General features: G+C 37.8%; 1 protein-coding gene across 1 annotated transcript in view; it reads right to left on the reverse strand.

Annotated features, from left to right (window-relative positions):
* Nbeal1 (neurobeachin like 1) overlaps positions 1–12,873 on the reverse strand; it is a 113,058-nt gene that overhangs the window by 19,342 nt on the left and 80,843 nt on the right. Inside the window, exons 35-38 of the mRNA XM_026786168.1 lie at positions 8,620–8,709; positions 6,750–6,859; positions 4,381–4,553; positions 2,365–2,459 (exon numbers count right to left, since the gene is read on the reverse strand). Of these exons, the coding sequence (XP_026641969.1) occupies positions 2,365–2,459; positions 4,381–4,553; positions 6,750–6,859; positions 8,620–8,709 (468 nt within the window). The remainder of the gene's footprint in view (positions 1–2,364; positions 2,460–4,380; positions 4,554–6,749; positions 6,860–8,619; positions 8,710–12,873) is intronic.

Raw genomic sequence — 12,873 nt, forward strand, 5'->3', positions numbered from 1 at the left:
TCCCACAGGGCAGGGAACCCTGATTGCTCTTTGGGATGACGAGGGAGGGGGAGTCGATTGGGGGAGGGGAAGGGAAATGGGAGGCGGTGGCGGGGAGGAGACAGAAATCTTTAATAAATAAATAAATTAAAATAAAAAAGATGGACCTGTATGTAAAGGTATTTGCTAGCAAGCATGATATCCAAAGTTTGGTCCCCAGAACCTCCCATGGTGGAAGAAGAGAACTGATCCACAAAAGTTGTATTTTGACCTTCACATATGCACCATGGCATGTATGCATTACCCCCATACACGTAAATAAATAACCATAATAAAAATTTAAAAAGAAAATCTTTGCTCTTGGAAGACATACATAGATCTTATCAATGGAATAGGAGGTACTGCCAACATTTAAATCAGTGAGAAAAATAAACATGCTGAAAGGGGAAAGATATTGAGAATGTTAAGACAAAGGTACAAATGTATTGTTTTTGCAACTTTTCTATAAGTTTGGAATTTCATTAAAATTAAAAAGTTACCAAGATAGAAAATAACTAAATATAAAACACAATACTGATAAAAACTGACAGCAAACACTATCAAGTGGCAAAACTGTACTGTCATTTTCAATCAAAATCAGACATAAATCAGGATCTTCACTATCGTGTTCTAACTCTACTGCAATGTAATAAGATAATAAAATAAAACAATATATTGGAAAATTGGGAGAGTGACCATTATTTCTAGATCACATGATGGTATAGATACTTTAGGGTCAGAAAATACAAGAATGTTAATAATTATAAATTTAAAAATGTGGTAAAGTTAGTGAAAATAAGATAAACATACATCGCTGATGGTGGTAGTGCACACTTTTAATCCCAGTACTTAGGAGGCAGAGGCAGGTGGATCTCTGTGAGTTAGAGGCCGGTCTGGTCTACAGAAGGAGTTTCAGGACAGCCAGGATTATACAGAGAAATCCTGTCTCAAAAAACAAAAAAAGGATAACCATACAACAATCGATCATGTTACTGCACAACTTTCCTTCATAGTAGTGAAAATAAGTAAGAAATGAACATTCTTCTAAAAGTACCAAAATAGTAGTAAAATTGTGCCATTCAGAAGTAAATATAGCATAGTATAGAACACAAATGGAAATAAAGTGATTAAGGGATTATCCAAAGAAATTAAAAGGGTATGAGACAAATAATAAAAAGGTATTTTGTATTTTTGTATAAGAATAATTATAATAATGTCAATACACAGAAATAAAATTTCTTTATGTTTTTCTGTAATTTTTTTGAGACAGGATTTTCTTTGTGTCATATTTTAGAGTATTGTTGTGCAAACCAGACTAGCTTTGGGGTTACTAGCTTCATGGTTACTGGAGGAGAATCTACAATCCCTAACTTACTAAACCAGCAGAATCCCTAACAACAATCTATAAACATTTGTCCTTATACTCACAAGTAAGTCTTCACCCCTCATCAGGGAAATTTTTCTTTGTGACAGAAGGAGACTGTGACAGAAAAACCACAAACATCTATAAAACAACTCCTGCACATAAGGCTCAGTGATCATTGCAAAGGATGAGGTAGAAAGAGTACAAAAGCAACAGAATCAGACAGTTGGCTGTGGGACTGTGTCTCCTAGTAGCACCACAAGCTACACCCATTAAGTATCATCAGTACAACTGCCCAAAAGGAGGCTGAACATAGAGTGACAACAATGAAAACGCCAAACTGGACGGGAAAAACACGGAGTCTCAACCCTACACAAAGAATAACAGGTAACTGAGTAAAACTGAGAGAGGTCCTTCCCAGGAATATCACAACCAACTGGTTGTCCGGTGTCAAACAGTTACTTCTTAAAAAATGCATACAAGTAATGTCATACGGACTCAACAAGTTATATTTAGGAATATATATATGTACACATGCAGATGTAATAATGATTAATGAAAAAAGAGGTCAAGAAATTTGAAGGAGAGTGGAAAAGAGTATATGGGAAAGTTTGGATGGAGGAAAAGGAAGGAAGAAATGGTATAATTAAGTTATAATCTCAAAAATGAACAATAAAAAGCTCAGGCCCCGAGTCTGTAATCATCCACATCACGTCCAGTTAAGAACAATTTTCAGTAAGACTACCACAGAATTTTAAAGAGGGTTTTGTATGAGAAAGTGTGTAGTGACATGTGTGACAGGGGCTGCATTTGCCCATGCATGTATGTATGGAACCAGGGGCTGATGACACCCATGATATCTTCAATCACTTCTCTTACTCAATTTTTAAGACAATCTCTCACTGAGCTCAAAATGTCATTTACTATCAGAGAAAAACTTGTTATCCCACTCCAAGAACATAACATGTGTTATTTATTATTACCTGTTGTGTTATCTGCCATATCATACATGTAGTGTCCTTGGAACCAGAAATCAAGTGTATTCCACAGTAATCTGTAGCTAAGCAAGTCACAATATCTGTTTGAAGAAAAAATAAAATAAAATGGATATGTTTTGACAGAACAGAACTTTGAGGGCAGTTTCAGTTAATGTTCAAATAATTACTAAGCCAGGGCTGGCAAAATGGCTCAGCAAGAAAAGGAACCTTCTGCCAAGACTGGTGATCTGCACTTAGTCCCTTTGGATACACATAGGAGGAGAGTTCTGACTCCTGCAAGCAGTCATGTAACTTCCAAGTGCACATATATGTGCTATCCCCGACCCTCCCTACAAAATACCCCTCCAAAAATAATTAAATGTAACAAAAACCATCAGGTCAGAGTAACAGAGGACACCTGCAGGATCAAAGTCATCCCGAGAGCCTTCATTGAGACCGTTCATGTGCTAAGTGCTGACATTGTATCTAGCATCGTGGGCTGTCAGAGAACTGAGAACGGAGTCATAGGTAATTCTGCTATGTGTTCCTCTCTCTCACCCTATTCACATTCTCTTCCCATTGAAAAAGTGCTATCGTATGGAATGTGTCCTTAAAAACAGTACAGGAAATTGACAGATGGCTCAGCAGTTAATAATTTATGGGATTATCTTCCAGAGAATTTAAGTTTGATTCAGTACCAGGGGATCTGTTGACCTCTTTAGACTCAGTAGGCACCACATACACATGGTATACAGATAAACATGCAGACAAAACACTCATACACATACAACAAACACACAAACAAATAAAAAGATACTATATATATTATGGTGCAAATTCATAAATTAAAAACAATTTTCCGAATAGTCCCTTAACAGTTACACAAAGTGATACCTTAGAATACCAGTAGATAAAATCAGATTGATGACTAGTAACTATTACTAGTAACTAGTAACAGTTCTATCTAGTAACTGATAACAGATGCAGAGATCCACAATCAGTACTAGCCTGAGCTCTGGGAGTCTTGATGAAGAAAGGGAGGAGGAATTTTAGGAGCTGGGGGGGGGGAGCTCATGACATAAGGGGGTAAAGACTCACAGAGACAGCTGACCTGAGCTCGTGGGAGCCCATGGACTCTGGACCAACAGTTAGGGAACCTGTATGGAACTGATATAGACCCTCTGTATGTGTGTGGTAGCTGTGTTGCTTGATCTGTTTGTAAGGCTCTTAGCATCCATCCCCATGTTGTACTGCTTCACTCAACCTTGAGACAAAGGAAGGAGCTTGGTCCTGCCTCAACTTGATGTGCCATGCTTTGTTCAAGCTCATGAGAGGCCTGCCCCTTTCTGAATGGAGACAAAGGGTATGTGTGTGTGTGTGGGGGGGAGGTTAGGAGGAGAAGAGGGAGGGAAAACTGTGGTCGGAATGTAAGATAAAAGAAAAAAATGCTATTTAACAAAATTAAAAGAAAAATCAGCAGTAGAGAGCAACAGATTCCATTACCCTCATTTAACAAGTTTTTTGAGAAAAAAGCTTTTATTCTTATACTGACGCCTGAAATAATAAGATGTTAATATATATTCAACAATTAACTCATACTTTACTGTTAATAATGTCTTTATGGAATGATGACAAATTTTTATTATGTGGCAACAAAATCATTGTTTAACATCTAAATAAAACTTGATTTAATACCTTCTAGTGCAATATGAAAATATATTTAATTTATATGATGTTTGAATGTACCCCCAATATAATAAGCTATCAGGAGCATGTACCACTTTTATACAGTTGAAAAAAAAAACAGGGGTTGGAGCACTGACTGCTCTTCCAGAGGACCCAGGTACAACTCCCAGCACCTATATGGCAGCTCACAGCTATCTGTAACTCTAGTTCCAGGGGATCTGACACTTCACATAGACATACATGCAGGCAAAACACTCAATACACACAAAAGAAAACTTGAATAATTAAAACTAAAAAACCCCGAAGAACAAGTTTTGTGGAAAAGTTAATTCTTACCTATATGTCGGATGTTATGTGAGACAATTTTGCCTTTGGTAAGTGATGTTACTTGGATACTATTATCCCAGTGTCCGGCACTGAAGAGCAACTTTGCATCATGTGACACTATAAACAGCTTGGAAGTGATTTCCAGCCCTGGAGCAAAAGGACCATTCACAGTTCGCTGAGCTCTGTAAACATAAATGGATTTTAGACTTTTCCTTAACTTTGAATATTACTAACAATAAAATATTTCTCAGACAGGAGGATAGTGCGCTGTTTAATCCTAGCACTCGAAAGGCATAAAAGTTGCTGTTAGTTTGAGGCCAGTCTAGTCTCTACAGAGAGTTCCAGGCCAGTTAGAGTTACATACTGAGACCCTGTCTGAAAGCAACAACAATTAAAAATCCAAATAAAGCAATGCCGATCAAAATCTCAAGCAAAATTCTTGATAGACCTCGAAAAAATGGTAAACAACTTTATATGGAAAAGCAAAAAAATTAGGAAAGCCAAAACAATCCTGTACAATAAAGGAACTTCTGGAGACGTCACAATCCCTGATTTCAAACGACTACAGAGCTATGGTACTGAAAACAGCCTGGGATTGGCATAACAACAGACAGGAGGACCAATGGAACATAATCAAAGATTCAGATATTAATCCACACACCTACGAAAACCTGATTTTTGACAAAGAAGCAAAAAATATCAGATGGAAAAAAGGATATTTAATAAATGGTGCTTGTATAAGTAGATATCGACATGTAGAAGAATGAAAATAGAACCATATCTATCACCATGCACAAAACTGAAGTCCAAATGGATCAAAGACTGCAACATAAAGCCAGCCACACTGACCCTCATAGACGAGAGAGTGGGAATTAAACTTGAACTCGTTGGCACAGGAGACCACTTCCTAAATATAACCCCAGCAGCACAGACACTGAGAGAAACAATTAATAAATGGGACCTCCTGAAACTAAAAAGCTTCTGTAAAGCAAAGGACACAGTCAACAAGACAAAATGACAGCCTATAAAATGGGAAAAGATCTTCACTAAGCCCACATCAGACAGAGGTCTGATCTCTAAATATGCAAAGAACTCAAGAAATTGGTCCTCAAAAGAACAAATAATTCAATAAAAAAGTGGAGTACAGACCTAAACAGAGAACTCTCAACAGAGGAAATCTAAAATGGCTGAAAGACACTTAGGAAATGTTCAACATCCTTAATCATCAGAGATATGCAAATCAAAACAACACTGAGATTCCATCTTAAACTGAGGATAACTTATGCTGGAGAGGTTATGGGGTAAAGGGAACACTACTCCATTGCTGGTAGGAGTGCAGGCTGGTACAGTCCCTTGGGATATCAGTATGGCGATTTCTCAGAAAATTAGGAAACAACCTTCAGCAAGACCCAGTAATACCACTTCTGGGTATATACCCAAAGGATGCTCAACCGTGCCACAAGGACATGTGCTCAACTATGTTCACAGGAGCATTGTTTGTCATAGCCAGAACCTGGAAATAGCCTAAATGCCCCTCAACTGAAGAATGGATAAGGAAAATGTGGTACATTTACACAATGGAGTATTACACAGCAGAAAAAAAATGACATCTTGAAATTTGCAGGCAAATGGATGGAACTTATAAAACATCATTTTGAGTGAGGTAACCCAGACCCAGAAAGACAAATATCATAAGTACTCACTCTTAAGTGGCTTTTAGACATAAAGAAAACCAGCCTACAAATCACAATCTCAGAGAACCTAGACAACAATGAGGACCCTAAGAGCGACTTACATAGATCTAATCTACATGGAAAGTAGAAAAAGACAAGCTCTCCTGAGTAAACTGAAAGCATCGGGACCTTGGGAGAGGGCTGAAGGGGAGGGGAGAAGCAGAGAGGGGAGCAGAGAAAAATGTAGAGCTCATTAAAAATCAATAAAAAACCCAAATGAAGATTATTTTTAAGTAGTAAAGAAAGAATAATATGACAATTTACCATTCCCAATATAATATTTTATTTTATACTTGTTATGACAGAAATTCAGCCATGTCTGAATGCCAAATACTGTCAGGTTATATCTTAAAAACAGAGAAGGGGAAGAAAAGTGAAAAAGAAGAGAAAATCGTTTTCTCAAAGCATTACTTTAAAAATTACAGGAATCGCTGGGCAGTGGTGGTGCACACCTTTAATCCCAGCACACTTTAATCCCAGCAGATGCAGGTGGGTCTCTGTGAGTTCAAGGTCAGCCTGGTCTACTGAGTAAGACAGCTAGGGCTACACAGAGAAAACTGGTCTAGGGGAAAAACAAAACAAAAAAAAATAAATAAAAAAAAACCCAACCATAAAACAACAAAAACCCATTTGTCGTCTGCTTACTTTGGGTTAGTTACAGTTTGATCCTTGATGAATGTGAAGTAGTTAGAAATATTTCTGTCATAAGGTAGCCATCCATGGGTTCCAATAACATAATTAATGCTTACTGTTATCTGAAAAAGAATATATGAAAACTCAAGTAAAATATATTCAAGAATGTGGCTAAAAATAGCCAGATGCTCACAGATTTTTGACATTATCATTAGGCGAATACTGTAAGATACATGAAGCCAAATCCTAAATAATTTAAGTGGAAATAACTATCTATTTACACCTTACTGTAAGAATAGTTATTTTTTAGCTATCATATTAAATTCTCAGGTTATTAGCATTAATGTTAACATTCAGAAGAAATTAAAGGTTAACTTTGCCATGACAAATATGATATAATCATCACTTAGTCCAAATCAGGAGAGTTTATAGTTACAATGTCCCTGAAGCAATAGTCTTAGTATGTACTTGCTTTTAAAAGTGTAAAGATTTTTACTCTTTCAATTATAAAACAACACAATACCCATGCCCCAACTCAGGTAACTTAACAAAAAAAAATTGGTTTTAGCAGCAGTTGGGAGGCAGAGGCAGGCAGATCTCTCTAGGCAGATCTCTCTGAGTTCGAGGCCAGGCTGGTCTACATAGCAAGTTCCAGGACAGCCATAACTACACAGAGAAACCCTGCCTTAAATCTGACACCCGCCCCATAAAAACACTTAAATTTTAAAGATGAAAACTATAGAGTCTTACCATTGAAAACTACTATCATTATTATTGTATATATTTCTAGAATAGTTTTCTAATCAAGCATTATAATATATATTATAATATATACCATTATAAAAAGCAATTTAATTCTGAAGTCTCTCCTGTTAACTATGCTACAGCACATTTCTATCACACCCAAGTCACAGAATTAGAATAAGACAAACCTAGGATTAGTTCATATGCCAAGGTCTCAGATCTCTACTTGCTAGCTCTGTGATTTCAGGCATGGAACTTTTGAGATTTAATTTCTTAAAGGAACATACTAGTGCCTACTACACAAAGCTGTTGGGTAGGCTAAATAAAAAATTGGGTAAAACACTCACTGAAATGCCCTAGAAGAATACCTTAACAAGATCTGTATTAGTTCTGATTATTGCTATTATAGCTATGGTGATAAGGTTCCTAGCTATTTTCACAGGTTTATTTTTCTAGATAAATGTAATAATTATATTAACTACTTAAAGCAAAATATAAAGAAGACATTTTTATATTTAATCAAATTATTCAAATTAATCAAATGTTATGAAATTATAATTTCATAACAAACTTCTCATTTTTTGTAATGCCGAGGATCAAACCTACGGCCTCATACATGCTAGGCAGGTGCTCTACCATAAAGCTATTCTTCTAGTTTTCTTGATTATTTTAAAAACATTCTTTTAGGGGATGAAAAGATGGCTCAGAAGAATAAAAGCACTGGCTGTTTTCCAGAGGACTCAGGTTTGAATTCTGGCCCCCATCTGGTGGCTCAGAACTATCTAGAACTCCAGTTCCAGAAAATCTATGCCCTCTTCTGACTTCTGCAGGAACCAGGCAAGCATGCAGTATATATCAAACAAGCAAAATATTTATATACTAAAATATACTAAATTTTTTTTCAAGTTTTTTATTGGGTCAGTGATGTAGCTTAGAATCATAAGGTCCTGCCACCAATCCTGAGGACTCAAGCTCAATTCTTCTCACACTGAAGAAGAGAACCAACTTGCCCAAGTTGTTTTCTGACCTCCAGGTGCATGTGTATATCCTCACATATTAAAGATGAAACAGAAATATTTTTACTTTATTCCTATTTTTGGTAAACATAGTAGTAAGAAGTAGGTGTACATAAACTTACCAGTAACTCAGGGCTTCCTTGAGACATAAAAGAACGAGATTGATTTGGGGGGATGATGGCCTTTAATAGAGGAATACCATCACTAATTCCCTGTAAAATAAAAGATGTTTAATGGCTGGTTCTGTTCATTTATTAGGTACAAATTAAAAATTTCTAATTTTTTAAACAGGGATGATCCCTATAACACTTCATTTCACTCTACCTGATCATGTAATAATTTAATATAAAATGTGAGAAAATAATTACATGCCACGTTTGAATAGCTAGCACACCTGAATGTCTGAAACTAAACACTGTCTATGCCAATACTCTGTTGGTAAGTAGACACAGATGCCAAGGAGCAGAAATCATTTAGAACAGCAATTTAGGATCTTTCCTTGTCTCTGCTATACTGAAACAAACATAATGCAGATGTAATAAATTAAATGAGAAAGTTGTTTATAATTTATAGAAAAATATTTTGGCTTTACATCAAAAACATTAATATATTTTGTTAACTGAGGTTCTTTCTGAAAGTCCTATTTTATGAAAATCATACATTATGACCCAAAAATGAATATCATTCTGAGGAAACAATTGCCATCATCTTATCACAATACAAAATAACAATAATTTGAATTATTTTTCTGATGTGTTTATAGTTAAAAAATGGCAGATAACACTTACTGTGGATAACATTATTGAATATATAAGCCATGTAACAAATATTATTCTACTCTGATTTTTTTTTTAGATAAGGTCCCATGTAGCCCAGGATGACGTTGAATTCCTGAACCTTTTTTAAAAAAATATTTATTTATTATGTATACAATGTTTTGTTTGTGTGTATGCCTGTGGCCCAGAAGAGGGCACCAGACCTCATTACAGATGGTTGTGAGCCACCATGTGGTTGCTGGGAATTGGACTCAGGACCTTTGGAAGAGCAGGCAATGCTCTTAACTGCTGAGCCACCTCTCCAGCCCCTACAAATATTATTCTAAGAGGTCTATAAGAACTAATAATGTTATAAAATCCAATAAATAATGTTATAAAATTCATTAAAACTGCTTTTTTCTTCAAATTGTGAATCAAGAGTCATTTGTGACTCCAGCCAGAGAAGCAAGGCTAACTGTAGATCTCAAGCTCTCCCTCAGACCCTAAGTCACCCCCAGCTCTGTAGACTGCCTGCTGCATCCTGCCTCCACACTCTTCCCCCATCTGCAGTGGATCACACAGATCTTCCCCTACTCACTTCCTCCCAGCCTCCAACCCTAGTAATCATTCCCTGGGAACCAGAAGGCTACTCTCAGCTCCATCCCTCCAATTCCTCCCTCTGCCCTAATTCCCAGATGGCTAAGCAGATCCTGGTGGAACGCCTTGCTCTAGCTCCTCTGTACTCTATCCCCACACCTAAGTGTCAGTTCCCAATACCTAGAAATTCTCTGCTCCCATTGCTGGGGGATAAAGCAGGTCCTGGCTGGAATGCCTTGCTTTTCTCCCTCCTGTGGATTCCCTCAGTGCCCGTCAGGCCATTTCCATTCCTAAGTGTCAGCTCCCAATACCTAGAAACACATTTTATCTAGAACCCCCCAGTGACTGCATCTATTAGGATCCCAGAGGAATTCCCCACCAGGCAACACAGAGTCGCCACAAGAACCAGAGAAGGAAACAGAAACCAAGGACAAACTATCCATCCATCCACCCAACAAAGACAACACCAGGTATCAGCACCTAGAATTACCATCTTCCAAAACCCAGATACCTAGACACCAGTAAAAAACCAAAATAACAGTCAGGATAATGTTTTGACTAGAGACCAGAAACTGTATCACACCAAACTCTGAATATTGCAAAACAGTTGAAGCACAAGAAAAAAAAAAACTTATCCTTTAAGTATATAATGAAGATCCTTAAAGAGAAAAGGAACAAATCCCTCAAAAATGGTCCTCCCTACTAGCCACTGGGAACACACACACACACACACACACACACACACACACACTGAGTTGGGTCTGTCAAAAGTCTGTCAAAGCAGGATCTTGTTTAATTGCATTCGGCAGGAACTTATATAGGCTGAGACAGGGCGTGGGAAGCCTGGATGGGTCGAAGCAAAGCAAGGAACAAGGGTCAATAATGTTCTGCCATGTTAGCGGTGGCTGAGCAGAGACAGGCCTAGGTTGAGTAGCCAAACAGGTCTCCAAACTTGAGCTAGGCTCAGGAAGTTATAGTAGGCCTCACCAAACTCAAGTTAGGCTTAGGAAGTTACACTCGGCCTCATGCCCAAGCCTCATAAGGCCCAACAACAAGAAAATAAAAATAGAATTAATAAAGAAAACTCATACTCATGGAACTTTAAAAATGAAAAATTTAGGTACTCAAATAGAAACCTCAGAAGCAAGCCTCACCAACAGAATATGAAAGATGGAAGAGAGAATCTCAGGCACTAAAGACATGAAGAAAAAATGGATATTATGGTCAAAGAAAAAAATGTTAAATCTTAAAAAAAAATCCCGACACAAAACATTCATGAAATCTGGGACAATAAAAGACCAAACCTAAGAATAATAGGGACAGAGGATGAAAATGGAATGCAGTCAAAGGCACAGAAAATATTTCCAACAAAATAATGGACTAAAATCTCCCTAATCTAAAGAAGAAGACATCTATCAAGATACAAGAAACATCCAGAACATTAAGTAGACTGGAATTGAAAAGAAAGTCCTCTCAGTAATAATAAATTGATAAATGTAATCTACCAAGTAAACAACTTGAAAGACAAAAAGCACATGATCATCTCCTTAGATACTGAAAAGACCAATCCAACATGGTCATTAGACATCAGGGAAATGCAAATCAAAATGACTTTGAGATTTCATCTTATACATGTTAGAATGACTAAGATCAATGATTCAAGTGCCAGTTTATGCTGGGGAGGATAAGGAGCAAGGGGAATATTCCTCCATTGCTGGTAGAGTTCAGACTTGTACAGTCACTATGAAAATCAACGTGGAGTTTCTCAGGAAGATGGGACTCGATCTAACTCAAGATCCAGCTATACTCCTCTGGGGTATACAGCCAAAGGATTGAAAGCGCCCCCCCCCCATCCAGCTTGCTAAGCAGCTTAGCACCAGATGAAAGACTCCCCCGCCCAGCTTGTTAAACAACTTAGCACCGGTAACACCATTTTGCAAGGCTTGTACTGAATATTCAGGGTTTTAACAAAGGGCAGTTTAGAAGCTGCCAAAACGAGATAGAGACACCTGTGGCTGGGCCGGGGGAGGAATGGTGAATACCGAGAAAGACACCCTGTCTGCCCTAGACAAGAGCCAAGGCAGCCCATATCTGAATTCTCAGGAACCAGGGACCTTGTCCCGACTTGAACTCGGCCATATTCAAACTGACCAATGAAAACCCTGTAACTATGCATCTCGCTTCTGTAACCGCGCTTCTGCTCCCTTTACCCTATAAAAACCCGGTACCCCAGCCTGACAGCGCGCCAGTCCTCCGAGAGATTTGGATGCCCCAGGTACCTGAATAAACCTCTTGCTGTTTGCATCCGCTGGCCTCGCTGTTCCTTGGGAAGGGTCTCCCCAGACTGAAAGACACTCTCTGAGGGTCTTTCAGGATACTTCATCCTATCACTGAGATTCATGCTCAACCATATTTATTGCTGCTCTATTCATAATAGCCAGAAACTGGAAACAACTTAGATGTTCCTCAATTGAAGAATGGCTAAAGAAAATATGGTACACTTATACAAGAAAATATTACTCAGAAGCTGAAAAAAAACTTGCAAATGACAGGTAAATGGATAACTATAAAAGACAAAAAAAAATCATCCTGAAAGAGGTATCCAGAACTAGAAAGACAAATATACTGTGTATTTGCTTACATGTAGATATTAGCTGTTTAAACCACAATCTATAAACCACAGACATAAAGTAAAGGACTGGAGTGAACAGATAGATCTCTCTAGAAAAGCAAAATAGAATAAATAGTTATAGATGGATGGGAGGTGGGGGCTGAAACAGAGGGATCAAATGGGGAGGTGAAAGGGAGAGATGGATGGGGAAAGGAATACATAGAGAGAGAGAGCTAAAATTAAGGGCCATTTGAAGAGTTTGAAAACCTAATACAAAAGGATGTGGCTGATCTATTGGGAGCTCACCAAGGCCAGCTGGATTGTGACTGAAAAAGCAGGGGAAAAACCCGGACTCTCTGAATATGGCGGACAATGAGGGTTGCTGAGAAGCCAAGGACAATGGCACTGGGTTT

The sequence above is a fragment of the Microtus ochrogaster genome, linkage group LG4 (assembly GCF_000317375.1).
Source record: "Microtus ochrogaster isolate Prairie Vole_2 linkage group LG4, MicOch1.0, whole genome shotgun sequence".
Taxonomy (NCBI): Eukaryota; Metazoa; Chordata; class Mammalia; order Rodentia; family Cricetidae; genus Microtus; species Microtus ochrogaster.